The sequence below is a fragment of the Diceros bicornis genome, chromosome 4 (genome assembly GCF_020826845.1).
Source record: "Diceros bicornis minor isolate mBicDic1 chromosome 4, mDicBic1.mat.cur, whole genome shotgun sequence".
Classification (NCBI taxonomy): domain Eukaryota; kingdom Metazoa; phylum Chordata; class Mammalia; order Perissodactyla; family Rhinocerotidae; genus Diceros; species Diceros bicornis.
In genome coordinates this window covers 4,440,906-4,456,677 of record NC_080743.1, presented here as the reverse complement: position 1 = coordinate 4,456,677, position 15,772 = coordinate 4,440,906, and the positions used below count along the sequence as shown (strand labels likewise).

At 45.9% G+C, this 15,772-nt stretch overlaps 1 protein-coding gene across 3 annotated transcripts in view; it reads right to left on the bottom strand.

The window, feature by feature from the left end:
- Positions 1–14,362, bottom strand: part of DNAJC6 (DnaJ heat shock protein family (Hsp40) member C6) — a 137,524-nt gene extending 123,162 nt beyond the window's left edge. The window contains exon 1 of one of the 3 annotated variants that reach the window (XM_058538224.1): positions 14,078–14,362. In XM_058538224.1, coding sequence (XP_058394207.1) covers positions 14,078–14,216 — 139 coding nt within the window. In that variant the 5' untranslated portion in view covers positions 14,217–14,362. Of the gene's footprint in view, positions 1–531; positions 764–9,394; positions 9,471–14,077 lie in introns of those variants that run through there. The other 2 variants (XM_058538225.1, XM_058538226.1) reach the window with 2 other exon arrangements.
- Positions 14,363–15,772: the final 1,410 nt, after the last annotated feature.

Genomic DNA, 15,772 nt, shown 5'->3' with positions numbered 1-15,772 from the left:
AAGTTTGCATCCGAATATCTCCGCAAGATAAACAGATCTGCAGGTCACTGACGCTCCCCAGTGGGCCCTCCTGCAAAGATTAATGTTCATTAAGAGATTCTCAGGTCAATGTTTTTCTTGAGAACCCAAACTGTGTTAAGTCCGAAGTATCTCAGATATTCCCATTCCAATAATGCATTGAAAACCTACATATTAATTAACTCTTGTGAACACTCCCAAAATAAAATTATCAAAATTCTGTGAGCTATCAAAAAGAAATCCGTGAAATGGAGATGTGTTACTCAGCCAAGATTAAATGAAGAATGCAAAAATACTGTTATATTTAGTAGCACAAAATGGAAAACTGAATGACACAATATTTGGAAACCAGAAGCCGGTCATTTAAAAGTCATGTTTATTACATAACTGGAATTTTAAAATAATATATGCACAGTAATTTTAAATCAGCCATTAATAGAAACTAAACACGTCTGTGGAGTGACATCTCAGCCCCGGCATCTTTTAGCCTCCCCTCTGCAGTTGGCCCCTTACCTTTATTTTCAGAATCCTTCATTCTCCCTTCCTCTCTCTGCTGCAAATGAGCAGGACAACCTGGCGGATTCTGCCACCCTGACTTGTGATTTGTCATTCACAGACAGCGGTCTCGGGGGCGAAGTCCCTCCAGCGAGGATCACCCGGGCTCTGATAATTGCATGCAAGTCAGTGTGCCGGGTTATAATTTGGCTTATGCTGGAGCGGAAAGGATGGGGATGCAGGCAGATGTAAACACACATTCCAAAACACGGCCTGGAACTGGATCTGGAGCCTGGGCTTGCCTTTCCTTCCCTTAGGTTAGGCAACCATCTGTTTAGCGCCTCCTTGTCTCTGGAGAGATGTGGTCCAAGTTGAAAGGGGAACGTCTGCGCCGTGAGCCAGGCTTCTTTTCAAACGGAGACCTTAACTTGGGAGGGGGATTAGGAGCCCTGTGCTTTGTTTCCTCTTACATATTCATTCATTCAACAAACACTTCTTTTACTTCTCTGTGGACCAGGCTCTATGCTAAGTTCTGGGGATACACCAGCCCCAGTCCTCAAGCTGCTCACAGGCTGTTCCAGCTCAGAGGTACACTAGGCAATACAACGACCTGCATCTGCCACATGGACACGGGGTATTGAACCTATTTCATCGAGGCGTAAGGTGATACTCAAGGCTTTAATGATTGGTTTTAAGATGTTGAGTGGTTGAGCCAGAAATGGGTATGAAGAAGCCAGACCACAAGAACCCTCTGTTAGAGGGCAAGGAAGATTCAAGCAAATCTTTCAATCATCTAATTTAATCTTACCTTCAATCATTACATAGCTCAGGTTCATTCACTCATTCCTTCAACAAATGGTTATTTGTGCCAGGCACTATTGCACATGTTAGGAATTTGGGAGTGCAGAAAACAGACCGAGTCCCTGCCCCCATACATTCTGGTGGGAGGATTCAGACAGACAATAAACAAATATATAATAAATGGCTGCTGTGAAGAAAATGAATGCTGTGAAGAAAAATGAAACATGGTAAGGAGGTAATAGAGGTACCAATTTAGATAGGGTGGCCAGGGGAGGTGACACGTAACTTATTTTTTGGAAAATGGGTCATCACGGTGCCTTCCAAACACCCTCACTCAGAAACTGTTTTTTAAGTTCTGAACTCTCACAACGCCCTCTGCTCCAAGTGCACTCACTGATGGGTGGTATTTATTCTCCATTATACAGATTGGTAAACTGATATCCAGAAAGATTAACTGACCCAATCCAGGACCTCATTAAATTGGGGGAAGAGCAACAAAAAGAAATATACCTACCTGTTGCTCTCATCCCCATAAATTGCTGGTTAAACACAATACTGACATGGAAAATGCGGTGGAGCAGGAGTTGAGATAAGCGGGTGGAAGACCTATCTCGAGCACTATTAACTGAGCGGTGCAGGCCAGGTGACTTAACCTCCCTGGTACCAGTTTCCTCATCTGTAAAGTGGGGCTAATCATACCCGCCCTGTGTACGTTCACAGGCTGTTCAGAAGATCAAGAGGGAGAAGAGATGTACTTTGTAAACAAAGCGCTATATAAATGTAAGATATAGTCATCAACATGCTTGGGCACATTCAAGAGAACTAATTGCTAGTGTTCACCTGCTCATTACTGCAGCCCAAGAGTCCCACACAGCCATAGAGTGGAAGCTGTCATGGCTACTGGGGGTCCTTGACTTGATTTCTAGCTGTCACAATTTAGACTCCCTGAAAGTTTGGGGAAATTTTAAGTATTGTTTTCTGTTCCCATCTTTCCTTAGCAATGGATCATGACTTTATGCTCTTCTTTGACAATTTAAGACCAATGAGGAAAATCTGCCTTCACTGGAACCCCTCGCTGGCCACCAAATGAGCCACGTTGGCCCACAAACCACATCCAAGAAACAGGCATCTCTATCTGCAAGGATCCAGTCCAGAGCAGCCAAAATGGGCCCAGTGGGAGCACTTTAGAGACTGAGCAGGCGAGGGAAGAAGTAGGTGGTGGGAAGCCACCATCCACATTCTTTCAGTCAATAAATATTCATCGTGCCGGGCACTGCTCTGAACACCAGGAATAACACAGTGCTGAACAAGACATTCTCTGTCCTCAAGGAGCTCGTGGTCTCAGCACAAGAAGTTTCCAAAGGCAGGCCAACTTACTGCATTAGGCAGAGGAGTCTGAATAGCAGGCCAGGCGCTCTAAAGCAGGAGAGACTGGGCTCAAACATGGGCTCTGCCATTTCCTGGCCCCTAGAACCAGCTGGGACAGGTTCTTGCACCTCTCTAAGTCTCCATTTCCTGATCTGTGAGATGAAGATAATAATGGTACCCATCTCCTAGGGATGGGTGAGGAGTGAATACACGCAAAGTACATGGCACAGAGCCTGACTCATAAAGCACAGGCTCCGTAAATGCTGTAAGACTGATATCATCACCTGGTGACCTGGACCAAGTGTGCCTCAGTTTCCTCATAAAATGTGGAAAATAATAACTGGTTGCAGGACTACCATGAGAATTACAGATCAGGAAGAACAGAAAGCCCTTGGCATACAGGAGGAGCTCAGCCCTGCCAGCCCCCCTCCACGCCCCTTTTAATCAAGCAGGCGTCCCAGGGAAAAGGCTATGGCTGGGAGGAGAGAGGAAGTGGGAGGAGGCTGCTGTTTATATTAAAAAGGGAGAAATCTTTTATCAAGAGTGTCGTCATTTCTAGGAGTACCTACATTTTACCCAACATCGTACTTTGAAAAGTTTCAAACATAAAGAAAGGTTGGAAGACCCGCAGGGTGAACTCCATCTTCAAGTACATTTTCCTCTATTTGCTTTATTGCACATCTGTTCATGTCTCTATCTATCCTTTATTAATAATTTTAAAAATTAAGTTAAAAGGGGTTTGAAAACCTCCTCAAATAAAACAGCCTTCACTATCCCTCCTGACACAATATTTACAGAAGCCATAGACCTCCTGATTCTGTGCCCATTCCAAGCAGGGCCAGGTGAATTCTCAGAAGCCTTGTCTTGCCCCACAGGAAACCTCAAAGCCACACCCAGCTGAGGGACAAGGACAGACTCAAGCCTTGGAGCTTTCCAGAACAAGGCAGTGTCTCTGGCAGACCCCATGCTTCAAATAAACTGGTACCAGGGACCATTATAAACAGCCATTGATGGAAATGATGCTCCATCTCAATAACTGGGTTTAGGGAAAGCTTCTGGAAGGCTCCACTGGCCACCAAGTCTCTTCACAGCTCGGCACAGTCCTTGTCTTGCTAGATGCCACTTCTGAGTCACTAGACCGGTGAGTCATGCCCAGCAAGGGAGGCCATCTTGAGAGCAAAACCAAAGAGAATTTTCAAGAAAAATGAGTGGGCCTCTGAATTGAAAGAGAATAAGGCTTTTTATTGTCCCAGCAAAACAAAAATGAAAGAAAAAACACTGCTGTAGTATTGTGGGTTAAACTTCCCAGCTGCAAATTTTACTCTGAAAAAAAAACTGAGCAAAAAAAGTTTTTGCATTCCCTTGGAAATTTGAGGGCAAAAGAGACTTGGAGTATAATGTCCCAAATCAGGCAGACCTAACGACCTTTCAACGACTTGCCTGGACCCTCTTCTAGCTTAGTCATGCATTCCCAAAACACGCCGGGGTGGCTGACGGGAGGGTGGCTTCACCTGCACCACCACCTTCAGTCTTCCTCCACCAGCCAAGCCGCTGTCTGGTCTGCTCAGAGCATCCAAGTGGCCATAAAAGAGGTGAAACGGAGAGAGAAAAACTGCCACCTGAGGGGTGAGGGTTTGTGATCAGGGTCATGGCAGAGGAGGGCAGCATGACTAAGGAAAGCGGGGTGGGTCCCCATGAAGCCAGGCCACAAAGCAAGGGGAAGACAATCAGCACATGGAGTGCCTACCGTGTGCCACGCAATCTTCTCATCATCATCATCACACGCTGACTGAGAACTTACTAGTTGCCAAGCATTCTCTTTAAAGCAAGGACTTTCACAGCACCCTGCCTGGGTTTGAATCCCAGCTTCCTAGCTGTGTAACTTTGGAAACGTTACTTAACCTCTCTGTGCTTTAGTTTTCTCATTTGTAAGATACAGATTATAAAACAGGGTTATTGTAAGAATTAAATGAAATAAAAATATGTACAGGTTTAGGTCAGTGGCTGGTACCCAGTAAGCAGTGCGTACGTGTTAACTCTTGCCAGTCCATTTTTCAGATGAGAAAAATGAGGCAGAAAGAGGCGAGGTGAGGTGCCAAAGGACACACAGCTACAAAGTAGCAGAGCCAGGACAGTTCCTGTCCCTTACCTCTGACAGCAGCCCCAGCAGGGAAGTGACATCCTCTTCCTTTTGTTGACAAGCGCTAGGAAGCCCAAGAGGGGTCGAGGAACTTGCTCATGTCACAAGCTGGCAACTGGGAGAGTCAGGATTTAAAACCCCAATCTGCTGACTTTGACGCCCCTGCTCACCCCTCTAGGCCAGTGGTTCTCAGCCTTTAGCAAACGTCAGAATTCCTGCAGGGCTTGTTAAAACACAGATTACTGGGCCCCCCTCCAGAGGTTCTGATTTGGCAGCTCTGAGGTGGGGCCCAGCAACTTGTTATTGCATTTCTGACAAGTTCCAGCGATGCTGATGCTGCTGGTCCAGAGACCACACTCGGAGAACTACTGCCCCACAATCACCCACCTGTATGCATAACAGGTGGCAGGAGAAGGGACAGGGCCTAAAGACTGTGGGTCAGAGAGGTTTTCCCCCTCTGGCAAAATGCTGGTTACGTCCCAGGGCCTAGCAAACACACCTTGTATTTACACAGTCCCTTCATATCTGTGATCTCACTTGATCTCTCCACTGTCCCCAGGTAGTGACCATTATCTCTTGTTTTTAGGGGCCTCTGGCTGGAAAATGGCGGTGAAGGACTAAACCACAGATCACCTGACAAGGGTTCTGTCCTCTTCTCCAAGTATCTTGCCCTGGAAAGCACTATCTGATGGCGGAGACTAACTCGACCGCCAATCTGTGTCTCCCCAGGGACCATCGCAGCTCGGGAAAGGGCTCTTCACCACACCAGGGTCTGGCGAAGGTAATTTCTGGTGGGAGGAACTCAAGGCCAGTTTTCTACCATCATTTCCAGGGCTAGGAAAGTCTACTCCTCACAAAATACATCCACCATCCGTTCACTCCTTTTTCTATAACCTAAAAGCTTTGATATTTGACTAAAACACAGTTCTCTGGAAAGGATGGAAGCATTTAGGGGGGCTAATTTCCACTGGGCACGACTTGTTCATATTCTCATTTAGAACAGCTTGGTGGTTGGGTATGTCTTTTAAAGTTGTTTGGACATATAAGCCAACAAATGATTAGTATCCAGAATATTTAAAGAACTCCTATAAATGGATAAGAAAAAGACAAACCACCAGGGGAAAGAAAATTGGAAAAGATACGAATAGGTCTTTTTCACACATGGTCAATATTCATGTGAAAAGATCTTTAGCTTCATTATTTGTCAAGGAAATTCAACATAAAATAACCATGCGGTTCCATTTCACATCCATCACGTCGGCAAGCATTGCCAAGTCTGACAGTACTCGGTACCAGCAAGGAAGGGAGGAATCAGGAATCTCATACACCACTGCTGGTAACTAACTGGCACAAATGTACGGAGGTCAACTTGACAGTATCTTTCAAAATTAAACAAGCATATACTTTTTAACCCAATAATTATCCTTCTAGGTATTAATCCTATACTTAGAGCCACAAGTGTTCAGACTGTACATTTCAGAAGCATTGTCTTTAGAGAGAGATATATGTAATATATACACATTGTATTGTATATAATGTATATACAAATATATTCATGGAATGTCGGCCATGCTCAGGACTCAGTGTTAGGCTGTAAAGATGCCAGGAGTCCGCAGAAGCTATTCAACTTCTCACCTGCAGCCTCTTGATGAAAAAAGGGTGGGACAGAGAAGGATGGTGGTCTGCAAGACCTTCCGGTTGGTCCGGAAGGGACAGCCGCCCTGAAGGACCTTCCAGCCGTGTTTTTTTCCCACAGCTCCCACCTTCTGCCCCGTGACTAACCATATTTGGGGTGTGATCATAGAGTGGAAGATCTAGACTAATATTAATAAAAATAACCACCACTTTGTGAGCCACCATGTACCAGGCACTTTATATACATTAACTCATTTAATCATCACAGGAACATTATGACATTGGAATTATCATCCCTATTGTGCAAATGATATATAACTGAGTTTTAGAAAGATTTAGCACCCTGCCAAAGACTACAGAGCTTATTAGTGAGCCATTCATTAGTGACAGGTTCAAATCATAGCCCGTCTGACGCCAAAGCATAGGATTCTAGATGCCCAAAGCTATGTTGACATCATCATGAGATCTTCAGGCCATCTTTAAAAAAATCAAATATAATTGGGATATGGATTTCTTTCACTGCATGACATTTATTAACTTTATTTTTCCCCTCCAAGAGTATAGATATTGGAATTTGTTTATTTTGTGCAGGGAGATGTGGCAGAAAAGATGCTGTACGGGTACTGAGGCCTGAGTTTGCCATTCATCAGTCATATGACCTTCTGCAAAGTCACTGACTCTTGCTTCAACTTCCTTATCTATAAAATGGGGAAAATCAATACCATCTGCCCTCCCTCCTTCCAGGGTGTTGTCAACTTTGCAGTTGACCCATTCTGTAAAGTATCCTATAACGTAAGACATTATAATGGCCTTATCTCCAGGCTGTATGGGGGAAGGGGAAGTAGAGAAATAGAGAGAGCAGTGAAGATCCTACCTAAGAAAAGAGAAGTGTGGAGTGGCAATGGGCCCGGGAAGCCATGGGTGAACTCCAGGACAAGAACAGAGAAGAGAGGAGATGATGGCTGTGTATGCAATATAGACCTGGTTTTAAAAACTATAGAACTAGGAAATTTATTCTAACCCAATTTACTACAGTAGCAATATCCATTTATTCCTCTTTTTTAAACATTCACAGAACACCTGGAATAACACTATGCATGTAATTATCACTCAAGGAACACTTGTTGCAATTCCCAATCTATTCAACTACTCAGGCAAGCTAAAGAAAAGGGGCATTCAGCCTTCAGCCCTACTAAGTTTCAGCAACAGCTCTTAATACCAGTGTGGAGGGAATTTAATTGGTGCATTGATGAAAAGTAATAACACAGCCTTTGAAAGCCAGCAAGATGACAATGCCAAGCCACAGTCTCCCTAACTACCAACAATAGCGAAGCTTGTTTCTAACACAATAAATAAATATTTTAAACATAATTACTGCTGCTCTTTGTCAAATTTATTTTTAGAATGCTTACTATGCACCAGCACTTTACAATTGTTAACTCATTAATTAATTCAATCCTCCAAACAACCGTGGGGTGGGAGGGTGATGACTGTATCAATGACGGCCCTGTGGCAATCTGGCTTCTGCCCTGGACCAGATCGGCCATTTTAGAAATCAAGGCATGTCAGCCTCTCAGAAGAATCCTCAAATGATGGAAACAGACGAAAAAGACAAGATGGGACACACACATACTCACTCTCACACACACACACTCACACACACTCACACTTACACAAGCAAACAGGTATCCACAAAGTACCAAGCCCAGCCTTAGCCTGGTGGGGGATGCAAACACGAAGTGGATGAGAACCTGCCCACGTGGAGTCTACAATACCAGATGAACAGCGACAAATGCCCAATGGGTGAGGAAATACTACAAGAGGGGTTACAGACGGCAAGAACCCCATGAGAGGCGTCACGGAGGAGACGGCATCTGCGCTAGTCTCGATGGATGGATAGGAACTGGCCGAGCTGAGAGATGAAGGCACGGCCACTGCAGATAGAGAGAAGGCAGGGAGCCAGCAGATCATGTCATATCCCTGATTAGAACACTTCAGTGGCTTCCCGGCTCACTTGAAATAAAATCCAAACGCCTGGTCATGGCCAACCTAGACCTGATCCAGGCCCCGCCCTCTCACTGTCCCCTTGTAAGCTCAGGAACCTCTCCACTTGTTATTCCCTCTGCAGCAACGCTCTCCCTGGCTCCACGCTGGAGTAACTCCTCATCAGGCTTCAGGTCTCAGCCTAAATTGCACGGCCTCAGACAGCCTTCCCTGTCCACCCCCACATAAGCCAGAGCCCCTCTGCCTTTTTTCCTCTCCCAGCAGACTGATTCCTTCCAAACACACACAGCAATTTGTAATCGGGATCTTCACCTGTTTTACGTGTGTAATGTGTGTTTCTCTCTCTAGTTCTGTGAGCTGGGGCCTCGCCTATGTTGTTGACTCCAGAGCCCGGCAGGCAGGGGGAGTTAGAAATTGTGTAATGAATGGTGGGACTCAGTGATGGAATAAATGTGAGTGAAGGCCCCGGGTAGGACAGGGTGGAACGTGTTTGGGAAGTACTTTATCGTGACTGGAGCTCACCACACAACAGGGAGTCACGCAGACAGGCTGGAAAGGGGGTGCGTCCTGACGGGGAGGGTCGTGAAGGCAGCCCTAGGTCCGGATTAAGGCCCCCAACGGGGACTGCAATGCAGGCGCCGGGCAGGCGCTGGGGGGATGCAAACCTGAGTAAGACTGCGTCCCCGAGGCACCCCGGATTCCTTCTGTCCAGGGCCGAACGGACAGACAGGGGCTTTGGGGGCAAACAAGCTGCGACCACCGGGGCCCAGGGAGATGCCGAAGGGGCCGCGGGGTGGAGGGAGAGACATCGGCCCCGCGCGTCGTCGAGGGGCCGGGCGGAGCTCGGGGCCCGGTCGGGGTGGAGGGTCGCCCGGCCGCCGGGGGTCCCGGGGCCGCCGGGCGCGGGACAGTCGCGGCCGCGCCCACACTCACCCTGCGCCGCCGGGGGCCCGGCGCGCGTCCGCCACAGCCGCCGGGTGGCCTTCCACGGCCGCAGCGAGAACAGCCGCCGGCTCTTCTTGCCGCCCTTCTCAGTGGCGCCCATCGGTGCGCCCGCCCCGCCCCGCCGCCGCCGCCCGCCGCCCGCCGCCCGCCGCCCGAGGGTCGCCGCCGCGCGCGCGTCTGCCCGGTGCCGGCCCGCGGGGCGCGCGCCGCCGGGGAGGAGCCTGCGGGGCGGGCGGGGACGAGCTCCCCCCGGCGGCGCAGGTGCCCGCTCGGCCCCTCCCCCGGTCCGGAGGCGGCCGGGGCGCCAGGCACCGCGAGGAGGGCGCCGATTCGTCCCCCAGCTACAGACGACACAGCTGAAGCTGCAGGAATGCGCCAGAGATCACAGAGCTGCAAAACGGTGACCACTCCCCGGGCCTGGGCTCTCGCCGGTTTTCATCCCTTGCTGCTGCCTCAGAGTTAGAATTTTAGAAGTCTGACAGCTATTCATACTTTCCTCATACAACAGATTAAGAACCACCCATGATTTTTTGAGAACCTAGTCCGTGTCCGGGCGCTTTCACATACATGCCATCAAGCCTCCTAGCACCCCGTGCAGTGGGAGGCATCTTCCCATTTTCCAGATGAGGAGACTGAAATGGCAGCGCTGAGGCCGCCCCCACTCCCACCACTTTGCCTCTGTCGTGATTTTGGTTATAATTGGAAGAGTCTGGGAGGAAGATCAAAACCAAGATCCCTTACCACTGCCCGGCTGCCATAATAATAGCTAATATTTATGGAGTGCTTTTCATGCGCCGAATTTTACGTACCTTACCTTATTTGACCCTCCCAATGATACTCATGGGAGAGAAATTATTAATATCCACGCTTAACAGATGGGGGAAAGAGCGTCAGAGAGGTCAGGTACACACACGAAACCTTAACAAAGATTATGTTAGGTTGAATCATGAAAGTGCCATTTTTGTAGGCCCAAATAAACCAATCATACATGAGCTTCACCAGGTGATCAAAATTAAAATCATCAACGGAGGCAGGTGAAACTCGAGTGCCTCCAGGTGTATTATGCTGAGAAAGATGCAACATCTTGGTAATATTCTGGCCAAGAATGCACAAGCTGAATCTAATCGTGGGGAAACATAAGCTAAACCCCAAATGAGGACCTGACTGTTAAAGGGGGGGCGGGGGGCGTGCTGTGTTCTTCAAAAGTGTCAATGTCAGAGAAGATGAAGAAAAGCCGCAGCCATGTTCTGGATTGAAGGAGGCTGGAGAGACAGGGCAGCTAAGACCTGACCCCAGCCTGGATCCCATGTGGGAGTTCTAAAAAAAAAGTCTCCAAAGGACACAAGTGGGTCAATTTTTTTAAAAAATAAAATATGCATAGTAGATTGGAGGAGTGTTTATCAATGACAAATTTATTGGAGTTAACTATACTGTGGTTATGTAAGAAAATATCCCTATTTTTAGAAAATACACACTAATTAGGAGCAAAAGGCCATGATGCATTTAACTTACCTTCAAACAGTTTAGAAAAAAAGTTTCATATATGTTTGTGTGTGTGTCTGTGTACGTGTGTGTAGGCGGAGCAAATGATAAAGCAAATGCAGCAAAAGGTAAATAATAGGTGAATCTGGAGAAAGAGTATATGGGCGTGTTGTATACTATTCTTATTCTTGCAATTTTTCTTTGTTTGAAACTTATTTCCACATAAAAAGATAAAAAATATTTAAGTTCCATAGAAAAAGAAAGAAAAGTGGGAGGAATCACTCTACCTGATATTAAGGCCTACTATAAAGCTGTAGTTATCAAAACCGTGTGGTGTTGGCAGAGGGGTCAGCATATAGATCAATGAAACAGAATGAAGAACCCAAAAATAGACCCACATCAATATGCCCAACTGATTTTTTTCTCTTTTTTTTTTTTGCTAAGGAAGATTAGCCCTGAGCTAGCATCTGTTGCCACTCCTCCTCATTTTTTTGTTTGAGGAAGACGAACCCTGAGCTAACATCTGTGCCAGTCTTCCTCCACTTTATATGTGGGTCACCGCCAGAGCGTGGCTGACGAGTGGTACAGATCTGCACCCGGGATCCGAACTCACAAACCCAGGCTGCCAAAGCGGAAGGTGCTGAACTCAACCACTATGCCACAGTGCCGGCCCCCCAACTGATTTTTGACAGAGGTGTAAAAGTGATCCAACAGAGGAAAGATAGCTATTTCAACAAATGATGCTAGAATAATTGGACATCCACTGACAAAAAAAAAAATGAACCTCGATCTAAACCTCATGCCTTATAAGAAAGTCAAGTCAAAATGGATTGCAGACTTAAATGTAAAATATAAAACTATAAAACTTTTAGGAAAAAAACAGGACAAAATCGTTTAGGATCTGGAGATATGCAAAGAATTTTTAGACTTGTCACCAAAAGCATGATCCATAAATGGAAAAATTGATAAGTTGGACCTTATGGCAAATACTTTTGCTCCGTGAAAGACCCTGCGAAGAAGATGAAAGGACAAGCTACAGGCTGGGCAAAACTACTTGCGAACTATGTATCCAACAAACTAAATATCCACAAGTGTTGAGCATCTCAAAACTCAATGTTAAAAAAACAAGCAATCCAGTTAGAAAATGTGCAAAAGACATGAACAGATGTTTCCCTAAAAACTATATACAGATGGCAAATAACCACGTGAACAGGTATTCAGCATCACTAGCCATTAAGGAATACAAATTAAAACTACAATGAGATATCCCTACATGGCTAACAGGAAAAATAGTGAAAACACCAAATGCTGGCAAGGATGCGGAGGGAAAAACTGGGTCTCGCATTCATTGCTGGTAGGCGTGTAAAATGATACAGCCACTGTGGAAAAGAGTCTGGCACTCTCTTATAGAGTTAAACACACAACTAGCATAAGACCCAATAATTGTACCCTTGGGTGCTTATCCCAGAAAAAAATGAAAACTTACGTTCAGACAAAAACCTATACACGAATGTGCATAGCAGCTTTATTTGTAATAGCCAAAACCTGGATACAACCCAGATGTCCTTTAATGGTGAAGGGGCAAACAAGCCGTGGGACAGCCATGCCATGGAACATCGTGAGCGATAAAAAGGAAAGAACTACTGCTACAGGCAACGCACCATATGACTCTTCCAGGAGGTATGCTGAGCTGAAGAAGCCAATCCCAAAAGGTTACATACACTACAATTCCATTTATATAATGTTCTTGAAATGGCAGAATTATAGAAACAGAGGACAGATAGTGGTTTTCAGGAAGGAAGGAAATGGGTGTAGCTATAAAAGCACAAGAGGAGGGATCCTGTGGTCAGGGGACAGTTCTGTGTCCTGACTGTACCAGTGTCTACATACTGGATGTGATATTAGACTGTAGTTTTGCCCAATGTTATCATTAGGGGAAATGGGTAAAAGTGTACATGGGATCTCTCTGTATTATTATTATTATTATTTTGGTGAGGAAGATTGGCCCTCAGCTAACATCCATTGCCAATCTTCCTCTTTTTGCTGAGGAAGATTAGCCCTGAGCTAACATCTGTGCCCACTTCCTCTATTTCGTATGTGGGATGCCACCACACATGGCGTCATGAGCGGTGTGTAGGTCTGCACCTGGGATCCAAACCTGCGAACCCCGGGCCACTGAAGTGGACCGTGTGAACTTAACCACTATGCCACCGGGCCGGCCCCCTTATTTTTTACAACTAATAATATGCATCTATATATGATATAATATGATATCATATATAGATTATATGAATATAGATAATATGATATATATTATATGAATATAGATAATATGAATACAATTACTTTAAAGAGCAAAGTTTAATTTTTTTTAAAAAGTTACATATCTGCAATTTTTTATGGTTTACTCCAATTTCTAGAACGTTGTTGAGCCAAGATTCAACCCAGGCCCGTGGCTACACTAACTTTCTCAAGACCCCTGCCTCACTGCGGGAGGCCAAGGATCATCTCAGGGAGGAGGCATGGAAGACTCGGGAAGTCACAGGAGCATGGGACCCAGGTCAGTCAGGGAGCGTTAAAATGTTCTCCCGTTTAGAATGAGGCCCTTAGTGGTCTAGATAAGTGACACTCTAAAAGTAAGGATGGGACAGCCTGTTTTCTTCTTTCTCTAATCCAGAAGAATAGGAAGGTATAAATATGAAATGAAGAAAGGAAGTGGGAGAGACTGGGAAGAGGGGGGAAGTTGAGATGTGTCCTCTCTGTCAGCCATAGGCTGAGTTTTCTTGTACACCAACCTTCATTCTCCATGGCATCCAGATGAAAGTCTGCAGAAATAGGCCCTTAACAGAGCTACTCAGGAATAGCGGCCACACGCTACCAACTAACACCCCAGACAAGGGTTGTCCTCTGCTCCTGCAACTTCTTACCTGCCCTTGGAAACAGGACACCTGGATTCTCATCCTGGTTGCCCAAACTATCTGTGAAATATTGGTTATGTCCCTTCTGCTCCTGGTTTACTATTTTAATCACCACCACCATTCCCATTAATGAAGGGGGTTTAACCAGATGACCTAGAAGTTTCCTTCTAGGGTCTCCCACTATCCTTCCCAGATGTGCTGACTCTCACTAGCTGGTTTTGGGATCCTGTTAAGTGTCGGTAGCCCCAGCGGGCCTGGCTTGGAGACTCACCTTTTCTTCCATTGTCCTTGCACATCCAGTGGATCAAAATCGCTCCCTGAGGGGCCCACGTGCTCACTGCTGAGACTTCACTGCTCAGGGCAGGATGAGAGAGACATTCTTTGACTTGCCCTTTTAGTCCAAATATCATGTGATTTCATGGCACCCCTCCAGCCCAGAGCTGACACAAGGCCAGAGGCTCTAGCTCCCGTGCTCACAGCCCACTCCAGGCAGACCCAGTGGGGAGGTTCTCTGCAGTCTCTGGAGTCCGTGGGAAAAGAATGCGGCCTGAGGGAAGATCTTCTACCTGAGCAGAGACACCCAAGGGCCCTTAGGCACATTCATGAGCAGTAGCAACATGGAATTTCTTTTCAAATGCCAAAAATGCAAAACAAGCCCACTTATTTGTACATCTGGCTCACTGGGCATAGGAGAAAAACAGAAAGAAAAAACCCTCGAATTCCATTCATGTCATTGTGTTTACAAAGCTAAGTCCAGAAATATGAAAATGACAGTCCTCAAAAATCAGTGTGATAAAAGATTTTCCTGTGTGTGCATGTGCATATGAGTGTGTGAGAGAGTGTAAGTGCATGTGTGAGAGTGTGCATGCCTGTGAGTGTGTGTGTGTGTGTGTGTGTGTGTGAGAGAGAGGGCAGAGAGGTCTAACAGAAAGTACCTAGGATGTCCAGCTATGCAGAGCTGTGTGAATTCTGGCTCTGCCACTTACTAACTGTGACCTTACCCCACTTGCCTAACTTCTCCAAGTCTCAGTTTTCCCATCAGTAAAATGGAGATAGTAAATAGGACCTCCCTCACAGGCTGGTGATAAGTTTTCCTATTATATGTACGGGATCTAATAGGCTCAATAAGTGGTAGTTTATTATAATACTATGTCCATTTAGAGAGACAATGACAGATAGAAAAGAATAGCATCTTCTTTTGCAATGAATAAACAAATGTGTGTGTGTGCGTGTTTAAAGAGAGAGAAATGGGAAGGTCTTGATTTTTGGTGACGGTCATATCCTTCAAACTTCAATAATTTAATTCTGTGTCTCTCTTCTGTTATGCCTGAGGGGTCCTGTTACCCACCCTCACTTACAGAGAGTTCCAGAATATAATCTAAACTATATAACCTAAAGGCATCTCAAGTGCCTTTGGAACCATTGGAACCAATGGTGTTGTTTCACGTTACCCCAGTAGCAATGCCAACTGGACTGTTATTAGCACAGGAAACAATTAAGGACAGTCTCCACTTTAAACTTATCTTTCAATCTGAAGTTCTCCAAGTTTACAAGATTATGATATAACAAGATTTAAAGAGCAATACCTCAGAAAGCCTCCCAACCACAACATTTTCAGCAGGAGTACCTGGTGTGAGAAGAGGGGAAACTGCTCATAGAAAATGTGTTCAGGGCTTCCAAGAGATTTGTTTCAAATATCTACTGCTACATAATAAACCACCCCCAGACTTAATGGCTTAGAACAACAAACATCATTTGTTGGCTAATGACTTTGCAATTCAGGCAGGGCTCAGAGGGAACAGTTCGTTTCTGATGTCAGCCACGTGATGTCAGCCAGGTTTGCTCGGGGTTGAAGATCCACTTCAAAGATGGCTCACTCACATGGCTGACAAGATGGTGCTGGCCATAGCTGGGAGCTCAGCCAAGAGCCTTGACTCTTCTCCACAAGGCTGTGTGGACTTCCCCA